The 15132-nt window shown below is 42.7% G+C and overlaps 2 protein-coding genes across 4 annotated transcripts in view; one reads left to right on the forward strand and one right to left on the reverse strand.

Annotated features, from left to right (window-relative positions):
* Positions 1-682, reverse strand: part of hectd3 (HECT domain containing 3) — a 68986-nt gene extending 68304 nt beyond the window's left edge. The window contains exon 1 of one of the 2 annotated variants that reach the window (XM_068036985.1): positions 464-682. In XM_068036985.1, coding sequence (XP_067893086.1) covers positions 464-679 — 216 coding nt within the window. In that variant the 5' untranslated portion in view covers positions 680-682. Of the gene's footprint in view, positions 1-378 lie in introns of both variants that reach the window. The other variant, XM_068036986.1, reaches the window with a different exon arrangement.
* The window catches only part of urod (uroporphyrinogen decarboxylase), a 65990-nt gene continuing 51429 nt past the window's right edge, over positions 572-15132 (forward strand). The window contains exons 1-6 of one of the 2 annotated variants that reach the window (XM_068036988.1): positions 572-700; positions 4879-4991; positions 6416-6495; positions 9877-9939; positions 10721-10918; positions 11506-11667. In XM_068036988.1, the coding sequence (XP_067893089.1) occupies positions 678-700; positions 4879-4991; positions 6416-6495; positions 9877-9939; positions 10721-10918; positions 11506-11667 (639 nt within the window). In that variant the 5' untranslated portion in view covers positions 572-677. The remainder of the gene's footprint in view (positions 701-4878; positions 4992-6415; positions 6496-9876; positions 9940-10720; positions 10919-11505; positions 11668-15132) is intronic. The other variant, XM_068036987.1, reaches the window with a different exon arrangement.

Here is a 15132-nt window from a genome sequence, read left to right on the forward strand (position 1 = left end):
ACACCTGACCATGGATAACACACAAACTAGACAGTGAAACGATAACAACTCAACATAAGGTGGTCAAGGATTAATCTCCTGGGCACTGCTGTGAGCAACACAGTCGAAAAATAATAGGGACATTAAAGTGTTTGTTTTTAATCATTTTCTTTGAAAACTTGCATTTATTATAAAAAATCCTGGAGATGGGGAAAAAGCCTGACTGGGTAGGCCATTTGAAAGAAAAAGGTCATGCAATAAAACCCTTAGGAATAAATCCAACCAGATTTGGCAAACCTAACTCACCAGTATACAGTTTGAGTCAAGAAAGGTCAAGTCTCCAAATGAAACACTATAGGCTTTAATTTACAATATTTACATCCCAAATTTCAAACTCACCTCAACAGAGATGAAATGATTTAAAACATGGATTATTTTCCAAAATATTTCGCATCACAAAAAACTCTCCTACCCTTTTACTTACTTTCTTTCCTCTCTCTCTTCCTGTATTTCCTACGCACAGGCGCGCCGCGGCCCCCTCCCTCGAGGGGCGGTCCTGCCGGGAATCACGTGCCCCACCAGCGGTGATTGGATGATTGGAATCACGTGGCCGCGTCCTGCAGGCGGGCTGCGGCCTTTCAACATGGCGGCGCCCTGTACGTAGAGGGGAGGAACAGCAAAGTAGGAGTCGGAGCGACATGATGGACGGAGACTTTATCGCGTAAGTACCGGGGCCCCAGTTAAACAGCAACGAATGTGACAGGGAGGAGTAGCGCAGGCTGTAAACTCAGGCTTCATTTCAAAGTTTCAGTTAAAGTAGTTTGCGTTGAGAGTAGAACTCTGGATGCTGAAAATGCTCAGCAGTATGTGTGGGGAGAGAAACCCGAGTTAGTGAGCAAACTCCTTATTTACTTTTGTGATCGAAAGGCAACGATTCGCTCAATTCTACTTCAGTGAGTTTAACAAACTCCATAATCAATGTATTATAAACTTAAAATTCCCATCAATTTGTTTAATAAAATGACTCTACAAAAGTAACAACTACTTCCGACGAAATGATATAAATAATATTGTCCCTAATTAATCAGATGTAGGCGGTCTTTACGCTACAGCTGCCAGAATCATTGATGTTCTGTAACTGCAGAATTTTGGCCCAAACTCCAGCATCGCGAGGCACCTGTTCTCCTGATTTTAGCACTGGCAATGGTGTTAATAAATGTTGCCTCAGTGGATTTACCAATTAATGTTATAGCCTATAGGGCACTGATTGTAAACTGTAGGAAATTTCAGACTTTTTATGGATATGTTGATGTTCAAAACTTTAAATGTGGTGTTTAATACGTCCTCCTTATTTTATATTTCCTGTATTGCCAAAATCCCTATAGAGTGTATTGTGTTGTGTGCAATGTTGCTGAATTCAAAGGCCATAACATTTGCATGAGGATGAAGCTTGAATGACAGATTTTGCCAACTAGTAATTAGAATTAGAATTAGAATATTACAGCGCAGTACAGGCCCTTCGGCCCTCGATGTTGCGCCGATCATCTGACCTACACTATTCCATTTACATCCATATGTTTATCCAATGACCACTTAAATGCCCTTAAAGTTGGCGAGTCTACTACTGTTGCAGGCAGGGCGTTCCACGCCCCTACTACTCTCTGCGTAAAGAAACTACCTCTGACATCTGTCCTATATCTTTCACCCCTCAACTTAAAGCTATGTCCCCTCGTGTTTGCCATCCTCATCCGAGGAAAAAGACTCTCACTATCCACCCTATCTAACCCTCTGATTATCTTGTATGTCTCTATTAAGTCACCTCTCCTCCTCCTTCTCTCTAACGAAAACAACCCCAAGTCCCTCAGCCTTTCCTCGTAAGACCTTCCTTCCATACCAGGCAACATCCTAGTAAATCTCCTCTGCACCCTTTCCAAAGCTTCGACATCCTTCCTATAATGCGGTGACCAGAACTGCACGCAATACTCCAGGTGCGGCCTCACCAGAGTTTTGTACAGCTGCATCATGACCCCGTGGCTCTGAAACTCGATCCCCCTACTAATAAAGGCTAACACACCATATGCCTTCTTAACAGCCCTATTAACCTGGGTAGCAACTTTCAGGGATTTATGTACCTGGATACCAAGATCTCTCTGCTCATCTACACTACCAAGAATCTTCCCATTAGCCCAGTACTCTGCATTGCTGTTACTCCTTCCAAAGTGAATCACCTCACACTTCTCCGCATTAAACTCCATTTGCCATCTCTCAGCCCAGCTCTGCAGCCTATCTATGTCCCTCTGTACCCTACAACACCCTTCGACACTATCCACAACTCCACCGACCTTCGTGTCATCTGCAAATTTACTAACCCACCCTTCTACACCCTCATCCAGGTCGTTTATAAAAATGACAAACAGCAGTGGCCCCAAAACAGAACCTTGCGGTACACCACTAGTAACTAAACTCCAGGATGAACATTTGCCATCAACCACCACCCTCTGTCTTCTTTCAGCTAGCCAATTTCTGATCCAAAGCTCTAAATCACCTTCAACCCCATACTTGCGTATTTTCTGCAATAGCCTACCGTGGGGAACCTTATCAAACGCCTTACTGAAATCCATATACACCACATCCACGGCTTCCATATACACCACATCCACGGCTAATGATCTTGACAATTAATATTCTGGCTTTTCAGAGACAATAAATGCGGCCTTTTAATTTGAAGGAACATTTCACACGCATTTTAAACTATCTTCCAGTGTAAGGATAATGGATATCAAGGAATGATTGGAGAGTTGACCTTATAGAGGTACAAACCATTTCATAAATTACATAAGTAGAAATCAATCATTTCATAGTTGCCATCTGAATCCAGGGATTGGATTATACTTTCAAAACTATTCCCAGCTTTTTTGATAGTGTCGTCTTTAACTTTATGTGTAGTTTTGATTCAGTTTTGCACCTTTTTATGCCAGTTGGAGTTGGCATTAGTGATGACCAGCTGGCAAGATGCTCCATTGTTGATATGTGCTGACATTTCCATGTGATGCCATTAGTGGAAGCTTATTTATAAATAATTTGTTGGTGATGCAAGTTGTTGGTGCAAACGTGACATGAAGTCCTGTGACATTAATCACAAGTCGTGGGAGTCAGTTGCCAGCGTTCGCCAGAGCTGGCAGGCAGCCATAAAGGCGGGGCTAAAGTGTGGTGAGTCGAAGAGACTTAGCAGTTGGCAGGAAAAAAGACAGAGGCGCAAGGGGAGAGACAACTGTGTAACAGCCCCGACAAACAAATTTTTCTGCAGCACCTGTGGAAGAGCCTGTCACTCTAGAATTGGCCTTTATAGCCACTCCAGGCGCTGCTCCCCACACCAATGACCACCTCCAGGCGCTTACCCATTGTCTCTCGAGATAAGGAGGCCAAAGAGATTTATAAATAATTTGTTGGTGATTACAGAGCAGCTCCATAGCGTATATATTTCAACTCTTAAATTAAGGCATGGTGGGTGTCATCCCACCATAGTCTGCTTTGCAGGATAATGACTCTGCATTTAGCTGACTTGCAACGCCCTCTTTTATCTAGAACAAAGGGCACCCTCCTTTTCTATCATCATCATACCAGTTAACTGTTTTGGTTGATATGATCAGTTTGTTGCAGGCTGGTTACTTTTTAGAAATGTTCAAATGCACTTCAAGTGTGCAAACATACACTTGGTGCCATTCAAAATTGAACCAATGTCTCCATGACAAAATCCACAGTAATATAACAAAAAATTTGCTACTCATTCTAGTTTTTAAGCTTCAGGCCAGTTTGCCAAGTACAATGTCATATTCTGTTGAAAGAAGATGTTCTGAAAGTGATAGGAAAAAAGAGGACTGCCATGAACAAATTTAAAGTATGTTTTAATTCACAGTGTCAAATGAGCTTAGAAAAATAGTTACTGTAATGAATTATTTTATATTGATATCTTTTTAACTTTCATATTTGTGATATTTTTAAAGAAAGCAATCTAATATTACCTACCCAAAAAGGCTGAAAATCATCATTTGCAAATATATATGCCATTTAGTTAATGGAATCAGGAAATTTGTATATCAGAGATTGAAATGTAAATCCTTGCCAGAAGATCTCTCAGAATTGTGAGTCTATAAGTGTGCTTTTAAAAAAAAAGCAACTCAGTGTACACTCAGGTGCCTACTGTTTATATTTTTATATGAAAAGGTTTTTTTGGATAATAGAAAGCTTGGGGAGGGACTGTATTTGTAATAGTGAAAGAAAAATGGATGTTGTAGTTTTTTTGTCATAACCTATGGAAAATCTACCCCTGTGTGTTTAATCCAAGAAATTCTTAAAGGAAGAATCAGATTTTGTTAATTCATTGTACAATTTAAAGGTCAGATCTATGCTACTTTTAGTCTCAAGACTCCCAACTATATTCATTCCTACTTTGATAGTTTGCCTCCTAGTTTGAAAATACCAGGATTATAAATAACTAGATAAACACTTAGTCTGGAAATTACCGTAGTGCAGGAACACAATGTATTTGTATGGCATTGCTCTATCTGACGCTTTAATGGAAGCATTAATCTGTTTCTTTAAATGAGATAGCACTTCCTGAATACATTTCTATGCTAATTTCTATGGTTTTGAAAATAAATTGACCTGAAAGCTGTAATACTTTCTCCTAACTATAGTAAACAGAACTTAATACACATTTTTGCAATGAAGCATCTGAGACCCCAAGAGCAAATGTGGTTGAGAATGCATTTTAATGAAAAATCTACCTTGTTTTAACACTGATAAAGTTTCTATCTACTAAGTTATTCATTATTATCAACTTGATTATGTCCTTGCTTCAGTTAACATTTATCTCATAAAGTGCTCATTGATTTTCAGCTCCAAAGATTTTCCTCCACTGAAAAATGACACATTTCTCAAAGCAGCATGGGGCGAGGTGACCGACTATGTTCCTGTCTGGTGTATGAGGCAGGCAGGAAGGTATCTCCCAGGTAAGGAACAGATCCTTGAATCTAAGTCAATATGTGTCACTCAGGTGAGATCTTAATGTGCATATACAGTATTGTGATCACTGCTATTATGCCTGACCCAAAAGCCACAAATGAGATTCTTCAAATTGTAGTATAACTGGGAACCTTGCAATGAGAATGGGGCATATAACACATATAGCAACTTTCAAGATTTCCTGAACTGAACTGGGCCATTTGAGGGAGAAACCAAGTAAAGACTTCGTACAGGCAACAACAAAATATTGAAGGATGAGCCAACCCTTTGTGCTGAGCTGTTTTTGTATATCAATTAGTAACATGTTCCAATGTCATTGGCAGACCTTGGGCATAGGAGCAGGAGTAGGCCACGCTGCCCTTCGAGCCTGCTCCGCCATTCAATAAGGTCATGGCTGAACAGATTACTCCACATTTCCACCCACCCCGGATAACCTTCCACCCCCTTGCTTTTCAAGAATCTATCGACCTCTGCCTTAAAATATTCAAAGACTCTGCTTTCACCACCTTTTGAGGAAGGGAATTCCAAAGACTCACGACCCTCTGAGAGAAAAAAATTCTCCTCATCTCTGTCTTAAATGGGCGACCCTTTATTTTTAAACAGTGACCCCTAGTTCTAGATTCTCCCACAAAGGGAAACATCCTTTCCATATCCACCCTGTCAAGTCCCCTCAGGATCATATATGCTGTGGAGTAATTTACTGTTTTGTCAGCAGAGCGTAATAAGAGTCTTAAATGCAACATTTTTTTTCTTTCAATTTGTTAGTCACGTGCTAATAGGAATAGGGACAATTACTCCCTTGAGGCCCTGGTTATTAATTTAACGCCTAGGCAAACTTACCTTCTCCCTGTTCTTCCATGTGTTGGTGCTCCCAAAGTGGAGCATGAATACTGGTGGTTCTGCTTCCTTGTTAGCCACTTCAAGATATCCTTAATTTGACACCGCACACCCTTTGGGACACTCAGTCACCACTGCCGAGGGTGCTGTCTATCCCCCCAATAATCAAATTCCTTATAACTACAACCTTTTTATTCTGCTCCTCATCCCTTTGAGCTTCATCCTGCTCACAGTGCTTTGGTCGGCATTCTGGCTGCCTTTCCACAGCACTCAGACCTCAGCCAATCCTGTTTTTTAACTAGCTGACCACTAGGTGGTGTGTCAGAACAGTCAACATTTCTCTGACAACATAGATGGTTTTAGGAATTGTCCATTCTGGCAAAAGCAGACACAAACCTCGGTCCTACTGTCCCTACCCATTCTGCCTCCCCACAGCTCTTTAAGTAGCAATAAAAATTGAAGTGATGGGCTGTGATGGCCCTTGAGATATTTTGGTTACATCTTGGTGACTGAGTCCCTGTACTACTGTGGATCCTACTTTGGCAGATATGCTTATTTCTGTCCCTTCTCACAGAATTCCGAGAGACACGAGCAACTCAGGATTTCTTCACAACCTGTCGTACTCCAGCGATCTGCTGTGAGTTGACGTTGCAGGTGAGTTAGTCAAACATTTAGTGAACTTTAAACAAATTCTACCTGTTGAATTAAGAAATTGGAGAGTTTAAACTCCAATTAACTGCAATATAATGAAAAAAGCAGGCAATTGGATTGAAGCTAAAGGGAAAACTCCCTTTTCCCCATCCTCTCATTATAAAACATAAGAACATAACATAAGAAATAAGAGCAGGAGTAGGTTATTCAGTCCCTCGAGCCTGCACCACCATGTATTTCTTGTACAAGGACAGCCAGATCCCTCTGTACTGCAGTATTCTGCAGTCTCTCTCCATTGTAAATAATATTTTGTTTTTCTATTCTTCTTGCCAAAGTGGACAACCTCACCTTTTCCCAAATTATACTCCATCTGCCAAATTTTTGGCTGCTCGCTTAACCTATCTGTATCTCGTTGCAGGCATCTTGTGTCCTCCTTTGTGTCCTAAGCAAGATGGAACTTGCCTTCCTACCTTTTTTTTATCGTCTATCAGTTTGGCTGCAATACACTCAGCCCCTTTACCCAAGTCATTAATACAGATCGGAAATAGTTGAGGCCCAGCACTGTTCCCTGTGGCACTCCACTAGTTACAGTTTGCCAAAATGAAAATGTCCCATTTATCCTAACTCTCTGTTTCCTATTAGTTGGCCAATCCTCTGTCCATGCTAATATATCACCCCAAACACCATGAGTTCTTATTTTGTGTTGTAACCTTTTATGTGGCACCTTATCGAATGCCTTTTGGAAATCCAAATACACTACATCTACTGGATCCTCTTTATTCACCCTGCCTGTTACATCCTCAAAGAACTCTTAAGTTTGGCAAACACGATTTTTCTTTCACAAAACCATGTTGACTCTACTTAATTGCATTATGATTTTCTAAATGTCCTGCTACTACTTCATAATGGGTTCTAGCATTTTCCCAATGACGGATGTTAGGCCAGGGGTCGCCAACCTTTTCTTCAGTGAGAGCTGATAAATGAAAACTATCACAAGCCACTTAAACATATATTGAAAAAATATGGATAAATGCAAACTAAATATGTAGCTATTATAAGTACATTATAATATATTTAATATGAAGGAAAACTGATATTAACCTTATTTCAAAGTGAGAATTGATACTGCATGCTGTCCACCAATTGGAATCAAAACAAGTGGTGCGAGGAGAGCGTCGGGGTGGTTTCTGGGCCGGGTTCTTTTTAGAAAACGCTTATTGACAACGCAGCCTCTAGATGGCACACTACCGGCGCATGCTCAAATGCTGCATCATTGACTGAAATGTCACTGTCTCGAGCAGCTTCCAGTAACAATGATGGCACTGCTCGATTTGACACAAAATGTAAAACACCTTCCCCCTCAATGGATGCTTCTCTTCCTCGCTCCCTCCCACAATCGCTTGTTCTCTTCACAGCTCCCTCCCATGCCTGTATGCTCACCGCTCCCTCCCTCCACCCCAGTCTGCTCGCCACTCTCTCCCTCTCCTGATTGTTCGCCACTCCCCCTCGGCATTCGCCCGCTTGCCCATTACGTGGTGACGTCAGCGTGCGCGTGCAAGGATTCATATTGGTAGGTGTTCGGACGCAGTGATGGCGTCAGCGATCGCTCTGCGCATGCTCTGCAATATCAGGAGTCACGGTGTTCTTTTTAAGTGCAATTTTTCAAATCTTTGTGCGAGCTACTCAAAGACCAACAGCGAGCTACCAGTAGCTCGCGATCGACATTTTGCGATCCCTGTATTAGGCTAACTGGCCTATAGTTCCCTGCTTTCCTTTGTTTCCCCCCATCCCTGTTTCTTGAATAGAGGTGTTACATTTGCAGTTTTCCAATCCACTGGGACCTTTCCAGAATCTAGGGAATTTTGGAAGATTGCCACCAATGCATTCGCTATCTCTGTAGCCGTTTCTTTTAAGACTCTAGGATACAGGCCATCAGGTCCAGGGAACTTGTCAGCCATTAGTGCCATTAGTTTTCCTAGTATATTTTCTCTGGTGATAGTGATTGTTTTAAGTTCCTCACTCCGTTTTGCCTCTTGATTTTCTGCTATTTTTGGGATGCTTTTTGTGTCTTCTACTGTGAAGACAGATACAAAATTCTTGTTCGAAGTCTGTGACATTACTGTGATAAACAGGGAAAATGAGTTGAAAAACAAATGATTTCAGCCAGAGGTTTAACTAAGCATCTTGAAAATATTTTTTATTACCATTTTACTTGCCTCTGGGAGGGTGGACAGGTGTCACCATGGCTCAGTGGAAGCACTCTCATCTCTTGAGTCAGAGTTGGAGTTCAAGTCCCACTCCAAACACTGGAGCACAAGTTATATAGGGGAGGCAATGGCGTAATGGTATTGTAACTGGAATAGTGACCCAGAGTATCACTAATGTTCTTTAGACAATGTCCTTTAGGGAAAGAAATCTGCTGTCCTTACCTGGTCCGGCCTACATGTGACTCCAGACCCACAGCAATGTGGTTGACACTTACATGCCCTCTGAAATGGCCGAGCAAGCCACTCAGTCATATCTAACCGCTACGAAGTCAATAAAAACAGCACTGTGGATGGACTGCAGCGGTTCAAGAAGGCAGCTCACCACCACCTTCTCAAGGGCAATTAGGGATGGGCAATAAATGCTGGCCTGGCCAGCAACACCCACATCCCATGAATGAATTTAAAAAAAATAAAATCTAGGCTAACACTTCAATGCAGTACTGATGGACTACTGCACTGTTGGAGGTGCCCACTTTCAGACGATGCGTTAAACTGAGACTGTGTGCCTGCCCTTTCAAGTGGACGTAAAGATCCCATGGCGCTTTTTACAAGTTCTCCTGGTGTCCTGGCCATATTTATTGCTCAATCAACATTTCTAAAACAGATGATCTGGTCATTTATCTGATCCGTGCCTGCGGTACCTTGCTGTGTGCAAATTGGCTGCTGTGTTTCCTACATTACAATAGTGACCACACCTCAAAAAGAGTACTCTATTGGCTGTAATGAGCTTTGGGATGTCCTGAGGTCATGAAAGCCACTATGTCCTTTCAACATTTTGATTGTGCAATGCTATTCATTTGTGGGGAGAGGGGAAGGGTAGCATTCTAAATGACTGTGCCACCTTGTCCTTTGTGATTTCTTGGTTTAGATTAGTTTGTCATCATCAGACTTGGTAGGAGCAGGTAACATTGGCTAACTATTGTATGCAATTTGACCATGTCAATCACAAAAGCGCACTGGTCAGTTACTCTCTCTTTAAACTAGGATTTTAAAAAAAATCTCGCTCTTAATGCAAAATTTTATTCTACTAAGTTTCTGTGATCACCCTTTAATTTTGGATTGTGTGCACCATTAAACTACCTATAATCAGAGTTTCTTTCCTATTTACTATTTTTAGCCCCTCAGACGGTTCCCATTAGATGCTGCTATCATTTTCTCTGACATTCTGGTGATACCTCAGGTATGGCACATAGGTACTTATCTCTTTACAGAGCGAAAGTTTTGTTTCCATGACATAAATGTACATTTGTTGAAAGTGACCATGATGTGTTGAAGTTTTCAGATGGTTTTTTGCCTTAATCCTTTTCAGTGCTGTGTGAATAATCTGATTCTGCCTCAGTTTAGACTGCCTCTAACTGAAGCGTGCTTGGCAATTTCCTCACAGGAAATATGTCTATTACAACAACAGATCCCATATATGTGTGATTTATCTCCTGGCCATCTGTATTCTAGTACATTGCCAACTTGAAAGATATCTCATATATTCAATGAGATTTTATTTCTGTTAATTGTGTAATGTTGCTCGGGTTGGCACATGGATTAAAGAGCAGTTTTTGCTCTGCTGGGGAGTATGGTTAAACAATGCCAACATTTGCCGATGATGAACATTGCTTCAGGTTTACAGAGCAGCCATTTCGCCTCTGAGGAGCATGAGCAACTACTTATACACCACCATTGTAGTGAAAGATCAGACTTTCTGTGAACATGAGAACAGGTATGATGAAGACTAGAGTCAAATGTGTGACTGTCAAGTGGCGTAACAGTAGATTTGAGTCTTTGAATGATGGTCAAGCTAGTGGAGAGAAATTTCTGGAGTTTGTCTTCTGAGTGCTAAAATTTCACAAAGCTAAAATATGAGTGGACCTGCCTGTGCTGTTAGGAAACATAGGTAAAGCTTTTCCTTTATATCTGAACAATTTTTCTCAAGTAATGAAACACTTTTTTTAAAAATTCTTTTTCAGGCATTAGGGATGGAAGTTACCATGGTTCCTGGAAAAGGTCCAACGTTTCCAGAGCCGCTGACTGAGCCTGTGGATCTTGTCAAGTTGCAGGAGAATGTGGACGTTACTCAGGAGCTGGCATACGTGTTCCAGGCTATAATGTTGACCCGCCACAAACTGAAGGGAAAAGTCCCTCTTATCGGCTTCTCGGGAGCCCCGGTATGTTGGGGAAAGATTCTAATGTCATTTGCATTTTAAACAAAACCAAGTCTACAAGGTGAAGCGCAAACCAAGTAAAGCAGCTTTGATGTTCCTGCTGGTGTACACTTGCAGAATTTAAAAACTATTATAAAAAGTAAAACCTATAACCAACGTGGAATTTTATAAGAGCCATGTAGCAGTTAAAATTTATGAATTACAAATTCCTACTGTGAAATATTATCTCCGCTTCCTGCATGTCATGTTTTACTGTGGGTCTGACCAATTAGTCAAGGGATTAACTGGTGTCATATGATTTTGGCTAAAAATGGAGCTGATTTTTCTGAGTTGGTGTCCAATTGGCTATTGATGAAAACTTAATTCAACTGGAATATATGACATACCACAGATTGGTGGAACAGGTTCACACTATGGTTCTCCAATCTTGCCCATATCGCTGGGGGAAAATCCCTGTTATTTTGTGAAGCTCTGTAACTATTTTTAACAAGTGCATAGGAATAGCCCTGGAGGTAATTACATTTTTTTCTAATCTTTCCTTTCACTCTATGACTCTGGTGACTGATTAAATGTTTATTTCTTCCTTGCAGTGGACTTTGATGGCTTACATGATCGAAGGAGGTGGCTCGAATACAATGGCTAAAGCAAAACGCTGGCTGTACCAGTATCCGGAGGCCAGTCACAAGCTGCTGAAAATTCTCACGAATGTGATCATTGACTATCTCGTGGGGCAAGTGACATCAGGTGCTCAGGTAACCAATGATTCTAACTTTTTAACAAAATCCCTAAACTTCAGTCAGCAATTTCTCCTGTAAAGATCCTTGCCTTATACTGGATTTGGGGGACTCTGGAGTATCTGTCATTCTTGTCCAGGAATTGATCAAAGATTCAGGTAAAAGTTCATGTTTTCTTGAATAATGATGCTTAACTGTAGTTAGCTTCCCATTTTTAACTTCAGCTTAACTACCACAAAAGCACCACTGGATGGCAGCACTTCCACATGCCCACAAAGGTCATGGAATCTTTCAGCAGTTAAATTAAGGCTGCATTTGCTGACAACGCTACCGCTAGGGGGTGCTGTTGTGGCAAATGCAGTATGTGCCACTAAAATGTCACAGACTGTGACTTTAGGCAGCTGCCAGGACTAAAGATGGCGCTGCTCAAATAATCACACGGAGGCAACCTAACAAACACATGTCAGCACACAATGGCGGAGTGAGAGAGCGGACAAGCTGGCCGGGGAGGGAGCGAGACGGGGGGGTGGTGGGGGGAGCGGGACGGGGAGTGTTGGGGGAGCGGAGCAGTGGGCGAGTGAACGGCCTGGTGACGGAGGTGGGGGGAGCAGAGCGGCCAGTGAGTGGGCGAGCGAACAGCCCGGTGACGGAGGGGAGCGGAGCGGGCCTGCGGCGAGCGGAGCAGCCGGCGAGTGGGCGAGCGAACGGCCCAGTGACGGAGGGAAGCAGAGCGGCTGGAGACAGCAGCTTGAGTGGGGGGGGGGGGAGAGAGTGCGTTTTTCTACACATGCGCCATAAATTTGCAATGGCAAAAGACTTATCAAACTTACCCGCACCTGGCGACATCAAGGTCTTCAGCAGCTCGCTCCCCGCGGCTCTCTACGGCCTCTCGCTTCCGGCCCTCTCCATCCAGCCATTCTCTCCAGGTGCAGATCCCCCATCCAGCCGCTTTCTCCCCTACTTCTCAACTGTACTTCAGGCATTGCAGCTCTCTGGTCCCTGCCTTTTGCATCCCTCTCTTCAGGAGCTTCTGAATTAATTTAACTCCCTCCCACTAACCCCCCCCCATCTCCCCCCTCACAACCCCCCCTCTCTTTTCCCCCCCCCCCCTCACAACCCCCCAAGGACCACACCGCAGTTGAATATCTGAAGTGCAGTTGCAAAGTCGGGAAAATAACATCAAAACTTCAACAATTCCAGGTTTAATTATTGAGAAATGTAATTAAATACATTAAACATTCGAGGCACTGCTGTGCATGGATACATGAGTGTTGTGTTGCCAGCATTCCCGTGAGACAGACAGGCCGAGTCTCTGCTATGCAGAACTAAAGAGATTGTTCCTGGAGAGCCTTGTGGTGAATGAACGCGTGGCTCTCTATTCCACTAATGCATTGTCCATGTGAAGAAGGCAAAGTCACAAGAGTCTGAGCTCAGTCTATTCTTGGTGAATGTTCCCCAAACACATCCCAATGTGCGCTCCCACTTCATCCATAAATGCAAGGTTCCTTTCCGTATCGTGACAAGCTCCGCAGCATGATCCAGTTGCCTTCGTTGCTTGAATGCTAACCTTAAGTCTCAAGGATTGTTTTCTCAAGGGCATGTTTTGCGTGAAAAGAAATAAGGAAAGAACATCAGTGTCAGAGCTTCTCCCCTCCAATGAAATTACTGTTGAGCATGCTTTATGTTCTGCAGTAAAGGCATGTACTGATAACACCGCCAATGAATCACTTAGTACCCAACTCAGCTGTAGGAGTCAGGATGATGTTACTGCCCCTATCTCGTGATGGTTCAATGCTGCTCTCAGTGAAAACATGAATGATGTGAGGGTGCTGGAAAAAGAAGCACGTTTCTTTTGGACATTTAGCCCAGCTGTTCCCTGCTAGTGGTTATGCTACTCGTGCGCCTTCCCATCCGCTCCCATTTAATCCTGCCTACTACTGTCAGCATCACCTTCCATTTCTTTCGCTCTTATCTACCTTTGCCTTCAAGCAACATTGAGGATGGAGAACGGTGTGGCTGCACTCCCACCTCACCAGTTGTGTACACAGCAAGAGCATTCACATTTGTGCTACCACTGGACATGGCATGCTTGTTTCTTTCAGTGCTCAGTCTCTTCTTTCCGAATGTTCCCCAAGTGCTTGACCGCTTTGGATGCCCTCTCTGCTTGACAGGCAGCAGCTGGCAATTGCGGAGTCTCACAAGGCTCTGCATGGTTGTTTCAAGGGCGGATGGGGAAACATATGGCTGTGTGTCCATGTGCACGGCTCTAATGGGTGCAGGGACAGAGCAACTTACAACAGGCACTGGAGCACATGTACTGCCTGCACACAGCAGACTGAAATCTCCAAAACGACTAAATAATTGCGAGAAAATGCCCGACGAAACCTCTCCTCCTTCCACTTTCAGAAACTCGTGCCGAAGCTTTGACGCTTGCGTGAATATCAGAAGGTTGACGCATGCGTGAATACCCGTTGGCGTTGCATAAAGCGCATGCGCAGAGGCCGACCAGGCGCGTTGCCTGAAGAAGTGCACATCACACGATGACGTCATCGGCGCATGCGCTAACCAGTCCTGGCAAGCCGGAACGCAGCGCATGTGGAGAGAGCAGTAGACCGTCTGCGCATGTGCACACCGCGGCGCAACCTGATGACGTTAGTGGCAGGCTGCGTTGTCAGGAATCACTTTGTTAAATTAAAGCAACATTGCGGGGTTTTAGACAGCTTAAATTCATGATCAGTCAGCTCTGAAAATGCTATTTAAGAATCTCAGTGTTGGTTCCTGGGAGAAAAATTTGTGTTGATCTCCTGACTATTGTACTTCTTGTGTTTAATCTTTTAATATAAATGTATTTTTTAGAAACTTTTTATTGCACACAGTATGTAACACAAAATAATTATGTATCTTTGTTTAAAAGCTTGATGAACTGACATATTGGTCATTTGCAAGAAAAAATGCCCTTAGCCCAAATAACTATATTCCTTGAGAAACATGATGGTTGAGGTGGGTTTGATTTTTTTACTATGCTCCAAAATAGGACCATTTAATACATGAATCAAAGTCTTAACAGAGAAAAATGTTGTACCCATTAAGATCTCTTACAGGAGCTTTAGCTGTAAATTGGCTAAATCGCTAATACCGTCCTCAGCAATCTTGGGAGATTGTTAAAAATACTACATTTATGCTTTGTATTTATATACTGTGTAATAGACTGTTGTGTATCAGTGTTTGATTGATACACTGGGGTGTATTATACAGTAAATAGGGTGTTGCATACATGAAGCAAATACCAAGCAAAAGAGAGTGAACTTTGCATAGCTGCATATGGATAGCCCAAGGGGTGCTTTAGGTTTTTGCTATTTGGCTACTTGGGGTGAATTGATGCCCTAGATATTTTTGGCTGCACTGCTATAACATTATGAGTCTCCATAGACAGGTGAATTGATGGATGTGTCTCTCATGTTAACCTGGGTTATATGGGGATAT

This window comes from Heterodontus francisci, chromosome 8 (genome assembly GCF_036365525.1).
Source record: "Heterodontus francisci isolate sHetFra1 chromosome 8, sHetFra1.hap1, whole genome shotgun sequence".
Lineage (NCBI taxonomy): Eukaryota > Metazoa > Chordata > Chondrichthyes > Heterodontiformes > Heterodontidae > Heterodontus > Heterodontus francisci.